This window comes from Camelus ferus, chromosome 14 (genome assembly GCF_009834535.1).
Source record: "Camelus ferus isolate YT-003-E chromosome 14, BCGSAC_Cfer_1.0, whole genome shotgun sequence".
Taxonomy (NCBI): Eukaryota; Metazoa; Chordata; class Mammalia; order Artiodactyla; family Camelidae; genus Camelus; species Camelus ferus.
This window is the reverse complement of record NC_045709.1, coordinates 53,306,552-53,320,747: the sequence shown is the minus strand read 5'-3', so window position 1 is coordinate 53,320,747 and position 14,196 is coordinate 53,306,552. Positions and strand designations below refer to the sequence as shown.

The 14,196-nt window shown below is 36.2% G+C and overlaps 1 protein-coding gene across 4 annotated transcripts in view; it reads left to right on the top strand.

Moving 5' to 3' along the window:
* PIBF1 (progesterone immunomodulatory binding factor 1) overlaps positions 1-13,607 on the top strand; it is a 170,899-nt gene extending 157,292 nt beyond the window's left edge. For all 4 annotated transcript variants that reach the window (XM_014566953.2, XM_006193839.3, XM_032496881.1 and 1 more), the window contains 2 exons: positions 504-677; positions 13,325-13,607. In XM_014566953.2, the coding sequence (XP_014422439.2) occupies positions 504-677; positions 13,325-13,375 (225 nt within the window). In that variant the 3' untranslated portion in view covers positions 13,376-13,607. The remainder of the gene's footprint in view (positions 1-503; positions 678-13,324) is intronic.
* Positions 13,608-14,196: the final 589 nt, after the last annotated feature.

Genomic DNA, 14,196 nt, shown 5'->3' with positions numbered 1-14,196 from the left:
CACAGGTGATTCCAGTGTGCAGAAAAATTGGGGAACCACTGGACCACAAAATGATATTTTTTAATTGAAGTACAGCTGATTTGCAATATTGTGTTGGTATCAAGTGTACAACAAAGTGATTCAGTTTTATATTTTTTAGATTATTTTCCATTGTCGGTTATTACAAGCTATTGAATATAGTTCTCTGTGCTATAGTGTGAATCTTTGCTGCTGATCTATTTTATGTATAGTAGTTTGTATCTGTCCATCCCATACTCCTAATTTATCCCTCCCCCCTCGCCCCTTTGCAATGGTATATTTATCGTTTATCATACTAAAAAAATTAATGACTATAAAATTCAGGTACATCATTATTGTATGTTAATATGTTGTTATTTTCACACCTTTCCTCAAATTGCTTCAAATGTTTTCTCTAAGAAGAAAAATGTTTTGACATCCATCATTATTACTCTGCTTGTTAAAATCATATTTTGCCATTTTCTTCTATTTTCACACATCAACAGGAATTGGCAGCAATGAAACAGATTCTCACTAATATGCGGAATAAGCGTTCTGAGGACAAGTTACTTTTTACTAAAATGGAATCCAAAAATGTGACCGAAAATCAGAAATCAAAGACTTTGAATGTGCCTAGAGAACATGAAGACAATATATTTACACCCAAACCAACACTCTTTGTAAGTATAATAAAAATGAACTTAGAATTTTAATATCTCTGATTTTCACTAACTAGATTTTCCTTAAATTTCTTTCCTCCCATTTATATTGGTTTCAAACCAATTTTAATAGTTTTATGAAAAAGCCTTGAAAGATCTGTATTTTTTTAACACCTTTATTGTGGTATAATTCCTGTACAGTAAAATATTTCAGATATACAATTTGATGAATTTTGATAGATGTATACAGCTATGAAATCACCACCACAAATCAAGACTGCTAACATTTCCATGAAGATCTGTATTAAGCCTTTTTCTGAATGTGTATATTACCTATCTTAACAGTTGATAGTTGAGTTTTGTATTTCTAGTTAATATATTGGACTTGCCCGGGAGTTAGTATTAATCTAACACCTACTTCCTCCAATCTCCAGAGACTAATTATAAATGAATCAGAAAGACAGTTTGTATAATTTTTAAATTTACATAAGAATAAAAGGGATACAAAATATCGCTTGCCCCCTCTTATTTGTAAAATAATGTATTTTACTCTAGGAGTTTTCTTATAAAGTATAAAACCAATCATATTAACAGACTGAAATGGATTATTAGGTAAAAATGTATTTGAACAGAAAGTAGTTGCAGAACAAGAAATTGGAATAACTTCCATTAAATAATGAAAATAAATTAGGAAATATTGAAAATGATGTTTTAACAAATAATAAGATTAAGAAGAAAAAGGCAAGAGACTCAAAATAGGAGTCACCTTATTAAATATTTCACTTTCCTTCAACATGGTTTCCCCTCCATGCCTTAATTTCTCAGAAGAAACATGATTTTTACCATCTGAGTGGAGACTCACAACCAGAAAGATTTTCTGTACGATATGCTGATTCAGTGAGTCCCCAGAAACTTAATTTTTTTAACTCCCTAGATAATTATAATAATCGGTCAAGTATGGGAACCTCTGATCTAAGCTATTTCATTATGCATTCAGAACATGCTACTCAAGATCAGTGAGATGTGAGAGATTGCTTGGTGATTACATAGTTTAACCTCCTTTAAAAAAAAAATGACAGAGTTACAGTCTAAATGAAATAAGGGATAATTATGTAAGGGTCCATGTGGCAATAGAGACTGAGCTAACAGGATGGAGAAAACTGGAAATCTGGATCAACCAGCCTGGGTGCAAGGCAGCTGAATGCGTTTCCACAGCTGAGTCCGTGGACCTTTTCCTCCAGTGGTACATCAGCTTCTCTGTGTTTCTCTCCTACTTTCTGCTTACTCATAGTATCCACTTCCTCATCAACTTCCTCATCACAGCCCCTTGTCTTGAGACATGTATCTATGCATCCTTTTCCCAGTCTCCCCTCTTAGAACCTAGTTCTTCCTGTATTTTCCAAAAGCAGGATTCTAATTGGCACAGGTCATTCTCGTTGGGGGCTACCCCTTTGTGGCAAGACTTGTTAAGGTTATTAGCCAGCCTACTGGATGGCTGCCCTTACTAGTCAGCAAGGGTCACATGGTACCAAAGAAAGCTGCCTAGGGCTGTTTGTTCAGAAGGACCATGGCTCGGCTAGTTTTCCTCAGAAAGTGGGCTGAGATCATGACAGACACTATGATGTGTCTATTATTGTAATCTGCAAGAGGAGAGCAGACTGAATACATAGACGCTAGTGGAAAACATAGGGTCGGTTGAAAACCACAAGGTACAACCAAATACTGGAAGCCTGTCACATTCTGTGATCTGCTTTTCTGACCCTTCTCTGTTCCAAGCAATGAACTAGTCCTTCTGATCCTGACCTCCTGTACTTCTGACTTTAGCTCAGTAACCTGATTCTGATATCCTGAAATCCTGACTGTAATCAGTAAATCAGTAGGAGTAAGATTTCTCCAGTATCTCAAGCTAAGGTTCTGCTGTGAGAACAAAATTAAGGAAATTTGAAATATGAAGTATTAATTGGGTAGTTTTTATTTCCTTCTTTATGCTTATCTATATATTATTATTTTTTTCTACAATAAACTTTCTTTTATGTACAAGAGGAAATTTTTCAAAAGAGGTGTGAGGTCCTAATGAAAACTGAGAGATAATACTGGAAATCACTTGAGCGGAGGGTATAGCTCAAATCGTAGAGCACATGCTTAGCATGCATGAGGTCCTGGGTTCAATCCCCAGTACTTCCTCTAAAAATAAACAAACCTAATTACCCCTCCTACCAAAATAAAATAACTAAATAATACTATAATAAATAAATGAGATTTTTAAAAAATACTGGAAATCACTCAAATCGATACTATGTGCTAATAACACAGAATTAGGAATATGAATTAACTGGGTCACCTGGGGCAAGTCATCTAAATGCCCTGAGCTGGTTCTTATCTTTAAAATTAGGAGGGATATTATATGAAATGAGGTCTGGACTTCTTTTATACAAACATACTATGATTCTCTTAAGGCATCAGAATTTTTACAGTTATTATTTTAAATATTTTCAATTTCCCATAAGAATGTTTTTCTTATATTTTCCCTCATCTTGTTAATAAGGACTTTATGATGCAAATATTTGAAAATAAGATTTAATCGTTACATAATCTTACGGTTTTATAGCTAAAATGGAAACATTTCTAATTTGCTTTCAGATCCTTTGGCTGAAATTATTTGTTGTTGGTATTTTTCCCTGATAAATTCAGTGATGGATGGATGAGTGCGTGCATGTTTATATACGCACTGAAAATATGAGGAAAACACACAGAACTGCTGTTAACTGGGCAGTGGGGCGGAGGTAGAGCTGTGTTATAGAGGAGGAGGAATGAGAGCTTGATACATTTTTCCTGAATACTTTTATAATCATATGCACATTTTGCTGTGCTCATGTTATATTCATATATGAAGACAACCCCCAAAAGGTGTATTTTATAGAAAAGTTCTGACCATTGAAATCACAGACGTGAGAGAGTTGTTTTTCAGGCATTGAATACACCAAAAAGACTAAACTGAACTACAGAATGTAAGTGCTTCAAGGATAGAAGCTGTAGGGGGATAGAGCGCATACTCAGCACGCAAGAGGTCCCGGGTTCAATTCACGGAACCTGCTCCAAGCAGAAATCAAAGAGAAACCCCAATTACCTGGCCTTCGGGATACAAACACTACAATAAAAACGTCTGCTTTAAAAAAAAGAAAAAAGAAAAAAAAAGATAGAAGCTGTGTTCCCACAGCACATGATCAAAGCAGATAATCTAAATATTTGGTAATGTAGCATTAAAAAAAAAAAACAGTTATTCTTCTCCCCAATTTAGTTATCTTCTTAGCTGTTTAAACTGTGTAGAGAATTTTAGTGTTGAACTAAATAAATAAACTACGCGGAGTGTGAAAGGAGCAACTCCCAAGACCATGGTTAGTGCGGCTTCTGTAACGAGCAACTACTAATCGTCTCTTTTCTCTCCCAAGGTAGCTTTTAGCTGTGCTAACCACTTTTCCCAGCCTCACCAGTCTCCTTAACTAGAGAAAAACTGGAGCTATTCTAATCCTCCTGGGAGTAAATAACTCTCCTCTCTCATTGCAGAGCAGCACGGGACTGTCTTTTGCTAGTTTTCTGTTGCCATTCTTTTCCAAAATACCGTTTCTAATCAGGATGTAATTCATTGTCACTATTTTGTCAGTACTTTCTTAAAAATGCATGTTAGCAGCCCGGCAGTTAATCTTTTCTCCACGTGGACGGTAAGCATTAAAAAGAGAAGGGGCGTTAGTCTCTAAGTAGGGAGCATAGTAGGATGTGCAGCGCCAGCACATAGTGTGTGAAGTGTCATTACAGTGAATTTATGATAGGATTCAGGTCTTGGTTTATATTGGTTATCTCATTCGCTAGCGTATGTTGGATGGGTAAATTACGTTTATGTAATTTATACAAAAATGATTATAGAGACCACACAATTCTCTGGAAGTGATTTAGAAGGCTACATGTGGTCATCTGGAAGGCAAAAAATGTTCATGTAAATTAAGTTAAAAAATGTGTACTATTTGCAAGGACCTGTGCTGAATATGGTAGAATAATCTGATCATTAAGATGCAGAGTTAGCCCTAAGGATGCTTCTCCTCTAGGATCAAGGATAAGAAAGCCACTAAAAATAGTATAAGGTGAAATTGGGGGGACTGCTTTAAAGGAAATACAAGCTACCACAGAAACTCAAAGAAAGGAGAGATGATGTGTTGTTGATGGGCTCCAAGAAAAAGAAGGTATTTGAGGTTGGCCTTGAATGTCTAGGATTTGACAGGTGACAACAAGAGATAAAGAGTGAGAAGTTCCAAGAGCAGAGAGTGTAACATTCACAAAATATTTTCTAATTTGTGCCCCTTTTCATTATTAAAAAATAGGGTGTTTAACAATCTAGACTTTATTCCTCTCTTACTGCTTTCTTATGCCTGGCTTTAGTCATTTTACCACTTAACACTTTCCTTTAGGACAAAAGGAAAATAAAAGTAGATAGGGTATAACTAGAATAGTCAGATTCAAAGAGGCAGGAATTAGAATGGTGGTTACCTGGGACTAAGGAGAGTGGGGAGTCACTGTTTAATGTGCGCAGAGTTTCAATTATACAAGATGCAGAGATTTCTGTGGACGGATGGTGGTGAGGGGAGCACAGTGGTGTGACCAACTGTATACTTAAAAATGGTTAAGACGGTAAATTTTATATTATGTATATTTTACCAAAATTTTTTAACATTTCAGTAGATAGGTTATAGAAACAGGTTTTTTTTTCATTATTCATGAGGGAAATTTTATAATTTCATCCAGATGGAATTTAGCAGTTATTTGTAATACTCTAATATAATGAATACAATTCACTGGATGTATTAAGACAGGTGACACAGGATGCTGCCCTGAGGTGACATTAACACAATCATGTCCTAACCCTGTACCACCCGGCGTTTTTCATGTTATAACACACATAAAAAAGTGTGATATTTGTATAGTACACCAGGGTAAATGAACTTTGCTGGTAGATTGAAGGGGCTCCAGCCATCTCTGGAGGCAGAAGGGACCAACTGCTCATCGTATCTCTAGCACTTTGTTATCACATTGGTTTGGAAGCTCTGGTCTCACTTTTTAATGTTGAATCCAGATTTATCTCACCGGGACACACTCACACCTCAAGGTATCTAGTGCATTTACATTTTTAAAAATAATTTTTCAATTTTGAGTCTCAGGAATACTAATTGCAGCATCTTCCTGATGTAATTTAGCTGTAAGCTAAATTAGAAATAAGGAAGTTTCTAGTGAGCATGGAAATAGAGCCATGAAGTCTGAGTGATCTGGGGCTGCTTCTCACTTTGTCCCTTTGTTGGTAGGAAAGCCGGGTCAGCTATCCTAGACACGTGTGAGTTGCCCTCTGCCTTAAAATTTTAAAATAAATAAATAAAATAAAATATTTTTTAAAAACACCAAATTTCCCTGGAAAATGGCGATGCCAATTGGTACTCCCTCCAACAATGTGCAAGATCCATATGTATCCACATTCAATCCTTATTTTAGCAATCATTTCAGTTTTCCTGAATCTGATGGATGAAAAACAAGTATCTTATTTTGCATTTTTGATTACTAGTGATGTTGAGTGTCTTTTTGTTTTCTATTGATTGTTTGTATTTTTGTGTGTGTGTGAATGACCTGCTCATTTCTTTTGCTCATTTTTCTCTGTTTTCTTTTTGCTGTTGATTTATGAACTCTCTCTTATATTCTGATCTTAAACATTTATTAACTATGTTACAGATATTTTCTCTCCATCAGTCTCTTGTGCTTGTAATATACACTCATGGATTAAACTGGCACTAACACTGACTTTCTGGGTAACTTGAATAAATACTTATCCTCTGAGGGGAAAAAAAGAGTTGAGCCCTGCCTATGAAGACATATAAATACTTACTTCTTCAACTTTCTGTTATCTTTTTTTTAGAGAACAAAGTAATTATATCTATTAGACATAGTATTTCTTTTCTTTAGAAACAGGCACTGGTTGAACACTAACAGATTCTTAATTTCTAGCTCTTTTTCTAGATTCCGGGAATAATCCACCAGGCTTATTATGTCTGCGTATATCAGTCAGCATTCTTTCTCACTATGTTATAATCCCCAAGTTATATATTAATGTTTTAGTTGGCAGCTTCTGGATGATACCGAAGTACCTATCTTATCAGTTATCTGTCTCCTAAATCACATTGTAACAGTAAATTACTTCTGGAAGGTTTCCAGTTAATCCTACCATCTGTTTTCACCACAGCCCTCTGAGCACTTTCCTAAATCTGGAATACTGTTGACTTTAGGATCTGTTAACACCACTAATAATTTGAGATTTTCATTAATTTGTACTGTTTCCTTATAAAATTATAAATATAATTAACCTAAACCAGCACATAAAAATTAAAGCAGTGCTCCCAATATATAAGTTTACTTTTAAGCAATTTGTATGTCTAATATCATGTCCAGTATATGTATGTTTATATAAAATATATTATAAGAAGGATTTCATATCATGGAATCTGTAAGTCTTAAATTTAAAAAGAAAAAAATAGAAATGTGAAATAGAAAATAAGGGCCCTCCTCAGCTAAAAGATGAACTCTGTTAATGACTGAAGAGGCATAACATACTTTGCTACCTAAAGCCCCATCTTATGAGTAGGAAGGGTAAATAACTTTAAGATAGTAACATAGAAGAAACACTACTGTTTAAATAGGATAAAAATGGAATTGCCGAAATAAAAAGCAGTTAATTGTGTATCTGAATTTTTGTGCCCACTTTATTTAACAGCCATCTATTAGGAGTTGGCCAATTTTTCTTTAAAAGGCAAGACAGTAAGTATTCTAGGCTTGTGAGGCACATACTATCGCTATTGTACATTCTGGTTTTTTTGGTTTTACCTTTCTTTAAAAATGTTAAATCCATTCTTAGCAGGCAGTCCGTACAATGATAGAGAGCGTGGACCATAGTTCGCCAGTCTGTGATCTGTCTTATGCTAGTTGCTCAGTACTAATCAGGAGTTGGTAAAGGATAAAGGCTTAGAAACTTACAGTACCTGGAACTGGGCTGTCACTAATGGATAGTACCTTACTGACAAAATGTCTAGAATTGAGGAATGTATGTCTCATGATGCACTCCAAGGTGCATAGTAGCACTATTTACAATAGCCAAGACATGGAAGCAACCTAAATGTCCATTGGCAGATGAATGGATAAAGAAGATGTGATGTGTATATGTATACAAACACACACACACACACACACACACACACACACACACACACACACACACACACACACACACTGGAATACTACTCAGCCATAAAAAAGAAATAATGCCATTTGCAGCAACATGGATGGACCTGGAGATTATCATATTCAGTGAAGCAAATCAGAGAAAGATAAATATATCACTTACATGTGGAATCTAAAAAATGATACAAATGAACTTATTTACAAACCATAAATAGACTCACAAACATAGGAAACAAACTTAGGGTTACCAGAGGAGAAAGGTGGGGGTGAATAAATTGGGAGTTCAGGATTAGTGGATACAAACTACTGTATATAAAATAGATAAACAACAAGGTCCTACTGTATAGCCAGGGAATTATAGTCTTATAATAACCTATAATGGCAGATAGTCTGAAAAAGAATATATGTATATAAATAACTGAATCATTTTGCTGTATGCCAGAAACTAAAACTACATTGTTAATCAACTGTACTTCAATTTTAAAAATTTTTTTAATAAAATAAAAAGAATGTATGTCTCATGAGAATCAGAAATCAGCTTTCCAGGATCACTGTTATCTCCATGGAATTTGTTTGAATTTTGGTAGTACTTAGACATAGGTACTGATGTAGATGAGAAATCACCTAACATATTTTCCTCAAGGGTCCTCCATGTTGTGTCTCCAGGCACTTTGAAATACCTCTTATGGAATCGTCTTTTGAGTCTCTGGCACATTCTTTTGAAAGCATTCATTTATTCAAGCCTTATTCCAGGCCCAGGGCCCCTGCCCTAGAGTGCCGCACAGTTTAATCATGACCACCGTGTATCATACAATACCATGTGATAAATACTAAATAGGGAGGAAGTACAGGATGCTGTGAGGGTCTCGTTTGTACTCTCAGACCTGGACAGCAACAGTGAAAGATGAATGAGAGGAATGGATAGATAGAGGCAGCAGACTTTCATATCAATTCAGACAGAACTTAAGAAGGTAGCGAAGGTAGTGATGGAGGAGAGAGAAGAGGCAGCTATAGGGTTAAACGGGAGGGACTGAGAAACACCCCTGCAGGGGAAACAAGGAGGGGAGGCAGAATGATACTTGGTTCACTGACAGCTGAGTGAAGGAGGCATAGGAGGGAGCCCGGAGCCAGGAGAGCAGTCATACCTTACTTATAAACACGCCTCTTCATTGCTATGCATAGTTATACAAGAAGAAAAATGAGATTATGTAGAACAAGATTTGAAAATTACATGCTTCCAAATATTCGTTATGATAAAATGTTAATACCACTCCAGAAAATGATTTTTAAATGTACCCATTGAAGTTTACTTTGAAACATACAGTCAGAAAAAGTTCTAGGACATCTGTTTTACATTTGCCAACTGAAGTTTAGACTAAGAAGTATTAATTGAATATTCAAAATCTAATGTCAGTTGTAGTCACTGTTGAAAGTAAAATGAGAATCAACCACAAAATACTCACACTGATATACAAAGCACTAGATTCAAAAATGACAACAGAAAGAAATGTATTCATTTAACTAATGTTTATTGAGCATTAATTTATTGGGTGACCGATTCAATAAGCAAGTATAACAATTACACAATAAATTAAGTATTAAAGGCTTTGGTTCTTGAAAAGAACACCAAAAGAAGCCATGAGGTACAGAGCAGATTTCCTAGGGGAGGTGACTTTTGCGCTGAGTCCTGAAAAACAGCTAGGAGGAGAGAACACCAGGTAGAAAATACTGTTCATAGTTAGCAGTTATCACGGGCTGGGTGCTTTTCCATGCTTTGTCTCATTTTATCCTCTCAACAGCCCTCTGCTGTTGATTACTGTATGTCAGTCAAGGTCCATTTAGGAAACAGATGTCGCACACTGAAGGGACTGTTTACAAGCATGTGGAAACCAGCAGGTGATAATGAACATCTAGGATTAGTAAGTGTGGGAAGCTATAACCACTCCTAGAGCTCAAGGGGCCAGGAGAGGGATTGGAGCCTTCTTATGGGAACTTTGGTCTTCTGTAGAGGAGTTTAGTCACTACCAAGCCATGGCCAGAGCTGGAGAATAAATATCCCAACTCCTTTTGTCCTCCCACCTGGAAGCCTGCTGTACATCCCAGCAACTGAACCTAATCAGAAACCAGAAGACACCACTGACAGCATCCTGGGGTGCAGAGCAGGGTGGGAAAGGATGGAGAGAAGATCTGAGGGTACCTGGGATAGCCAGCACTGTTATTTTTCAGTCTCCGCATATTATGTATGTAGTAACTAAGAGTTCGTGCCCAAGTTTACAAATGAATGGCTGAGACCTTTTATTCCAGAGCTTGTGCTCTAACCCAGTGTTCTATACTGTGCACCAGCTACAAAAAACAAAGGAAGCATGGCATTGAGTACCTACTGCGTGCCAGACACTTTCCTGTGTGGGGAAAATACAACATGAAACAAAATAAACATTATAACTTACTTAAGGATAAGAGTCAGAGCCTTTTGGAATTTGTTCCACTGCTAGTTCAGTGACTTAAGCAGATAAAAGTCTCTCAGATAAAAGTCTGGAGATAAGCATTTCCGGCCTAGTCTGTGACCCTTTGAAGTCATCAGGGACCTAGGTTCCTTCTGCCTTTCTCTTCAACCATCATTGGTGTGTAGCTTCTGTCCTCAGAATCACAAAATGGTCGCTGTAGCCTAAGCCATCACATCTGCATTCCAAGCAAGAAGCAAGAGGAAATGAAGGAAAATAACCATCTCCTTTTCTAAAGGCATTTTTCTGTAAGTTCTACCCAACATCCTCTATATCCCATTGGTCAGAACTCAGTCACATGGCCACACCTAGCAGCAAGAGAAACTGATAAATGTAGTTTTGATAAATGTAGTTAAGACCATTACTCTGATAGTAAAATCAGAGTTCTTTTAATAAGAAGAGGAAAGTAGCTGCAGTCTAGGCAACCAGCAGACTCTGTCCTAGGATCTTACTCATTTTTATATCTGTACAACCTAACACAAGGACCTGGTATATAGTAGGTGTTCAATAAATTACTAGTCTCAACTACAAATAATTTAGTTCATGTAGTACAGTCTCAAGAGAGAGGATTAGAGAAGTAAGTCTGGGCCACATGCTAAAGGGCCTTGTTTTCTAAGTTAAAGGTAATTTGAACATGACAGTGATAGGAAAGTTCCGCCAAAACTACCTAGGAATAAGGAACATACATTAGTCCTATGGGAGCAAGCTATGAAATTAATTTTAAATGGTTGTAACCAAAGAACTGGAAAGTCCATTTACAAAATGGAAAAGCAGTTGATTCCCAAGACAGAGGTACACTTGACTGTGGCAAAGCTACATCATTAACACAGCTGAAGAAAGGATGCATTGGGAGGAGGGAATGGAGAAGGGATGGTCTGCAGCAGACCAGACCAGATGGTCTGCAGCAGACAGGAGTCAGGAAGGACAGTCTGCCCTGAAATGCTTGTTCTGTCCTTTTTGAGTCTTAAGATTACTCTTTAACTGAAAAAATTTTCTTTACCTTCTCCCCATGCATACTTGGTAGTAAAACAACAACAATAACAACAACACTTAGTATCAGTTGATTAAGAAAATGCAGAGGTACAAGCTCTGTTCCTTCTGTGATCTTTAGGATCTTGGTCCATAGAACTTGCTCTCATAGTTTTTTGTCCAGGAGCCACCCTTAAGAAAATCATTTTGCATTGTGACCTAGGGATAATCACAGTTTCTCAAAACAGAACTTACCGCTTCTATGACAGATAAACTAGAATTCTCATCTGTACTTTGGTGTCTTTTGGATTTGGTTAGCCTCTGTCATCTTTGAATTGTCTTGGAAGATAGCACCTGGATGTTCTCTATGATTTCCTTATTTTCATGTGGAAGTTTCTTTCACTTTTCATACTAAGGACTTTGGACTTTCTTTTAAAGAAAAACCACTGAAGTGTTTTAATGCAGATTTGCATTTCAGAAAGATAAGATTGGAAGGACTGTGGGTGATGAATTGAACAGAACAGAAGAGAAAGCCAAATTGCAAGTGGGAAACTCTTGCAGGAATCAAGCCAGAGATGATGAGGGCCGGAGGCAATCCAATTGGGGTCAAGATAGAAACAGACTAAGGAGTTGAAAAGATATTTCAACAAATGTTAGGGACTGCTTAGAATGGATGTAGCAAGTGAAAAGAAGAAATCTAAGATGAAGAGGGATCAAATATTTCTGGTTTATGTTGTTATTTATTTTGGGGGGTGGGAAGGTAATTAGGGTTTTATTTACTTACTTACTTTAATGGAGGCACAGGGGGTTAAATCCCCAGGACCTTGTGCACGCTAAGCACTTGCTCTACCACTGAGCTATACCTCCCCCAAAACATTTCTGGTTTAAACGACTGAGCAACCTGTGGCCCCAATCACCGAGACAGAGAATATGGCGGATTGGGGGAGTTCATTTTGACATACGGAATTTTAGTTGCCTTTGGGGACCATCATATGAAAGTATTTGTAGCTCAAGTTAGAGCTATGTTATACAGCTAGGGTTGGAGGAGGGGAGTGGAGGGTCTACTGGTGTGTTTGGTGGTGTAATTGAAGCTGGCCCAGGGCATGGCTGAGGTCAGGAGGAGCTCATCACTGTTGTCACTTGTAACGTTTTGTGTATCAGCTATAGTATATAAAAACGCTTAAAAGTGTAAGTTATCATGCTTATTTATATGCCTACAAACATATATGTATATTTATTTAGGAATGTAGTTCTTCATAGTTCTTAAGAAAATATAGATGGGAAAGGAGTAACTGCATATTTGATTTATTATATTATATAAAGTAACATGTTTTGATTGGAATCCGTACCTTATATAAGGAGTTCTGCGGGCTTTATTCTGTAACAGCCCACTTCCTCTGCTGTTTTTTGTTGCTACTCTGTACAGCCAGGCTCTTTGGAGGCTGAAATGATTGAGCAGTAAACCCAAAAAGTAATCTGGTAAATACTTAGCAATTCAGAATACCCAAAGCACCATGATTTGGATCTAGAAATTCTTCACTAAATGTCTATTGAGTGAATGAGTATATCTATATGTACATAGGTAATACAACTAAAAAGAAGCTGTGTCCTTGGGTTTTTTATAATTTTCTTTGAAAATAGAATCAATTCATAAAATACTCACCTCTGTAGGATATATTAAATACAGGCTTTAAGCCAGAAAACACAGCTGTGAACTTTTTTTAATAGACATACAGGTGGGAGATTATTTCTGACAAAAGACAAAATCTTTGCCCTTAAGTAGTAGCCTTCTGAATTAAGAAAAGCAATTATTTACTATAATTTTACAAAGAAAGCCCCAATGTGTAGAGAAACTTAGTTCTCTGAATTGTCTCTCTTACCCTCCTTATACATGTCTTACTTAATTTTCTTTTCTTTTTTAATTTTTTACAGACCAAAAAGGAAGCACCTGAGTGGTCTAAGAAGCAAAAGATGAAGACCTAGTGTTTTGGACAGATTTGCTACATCATCATTTACTCCTGAAGTTCTTTTTCCAATGGACAAAAAGTTTATCTTAATCATGTACTTGGCATTTTTTAACTAGCTAATTTAAAGTTTCTTTTAACTGAGTGTTAAATTAACAAATTTTATCATAATCAAAATATATAGAGTGAACATATTTGGTTTTATCTATCTTGTTCCAAAATAAATGTTGTATACTTTATGATTTAAATTTTGGAGCTTTCATAATTCTTCAAGGCATGTTTAATGTGTGGCTTATAAATATTTTGCTCAGTTATTTTGGTGAGTATTTTTCTAACTATATAAATTTTGAGTTTAAATGTCATTAACACAAATACCAAGACACCTTACAATTTTTAAATTAATAACCATTTGGGAAATCTACTAGAAGGCCCTTCAAATGCCAGATAATAGTGGTCAGATATCATGTTAGAGGATATAAATTGCTAATTCTTTCTTTAGGCTCTTTTTTCATATATTTTATATTATCATAAACCAATAAAGTCTGGTAGAAAGTCTGTTATTCCATAGGTCAAGTAAAATTTTGGTGGAAAGTGTCCTGTTACATGGGTCAAAGCAATGCTGATTCAGATGCGGTATGGACCAAATTTCTAGTCAGTGAGGAAGATTCGGTAGCATTTTCTCTTTTTCTTGTCATAAAATGTGCTCCATTTCTTGTTCAAGAGTTAAAATTTAAAAGAAAGAAGAGGGATGGGAGAGAAAGAAAAGAAAAGAAATGCGTTTTTCTATTGCAGGTTTTCTCAACCACTGTTGACCTAGAGGCTGGATAATTCTTTGTTCAG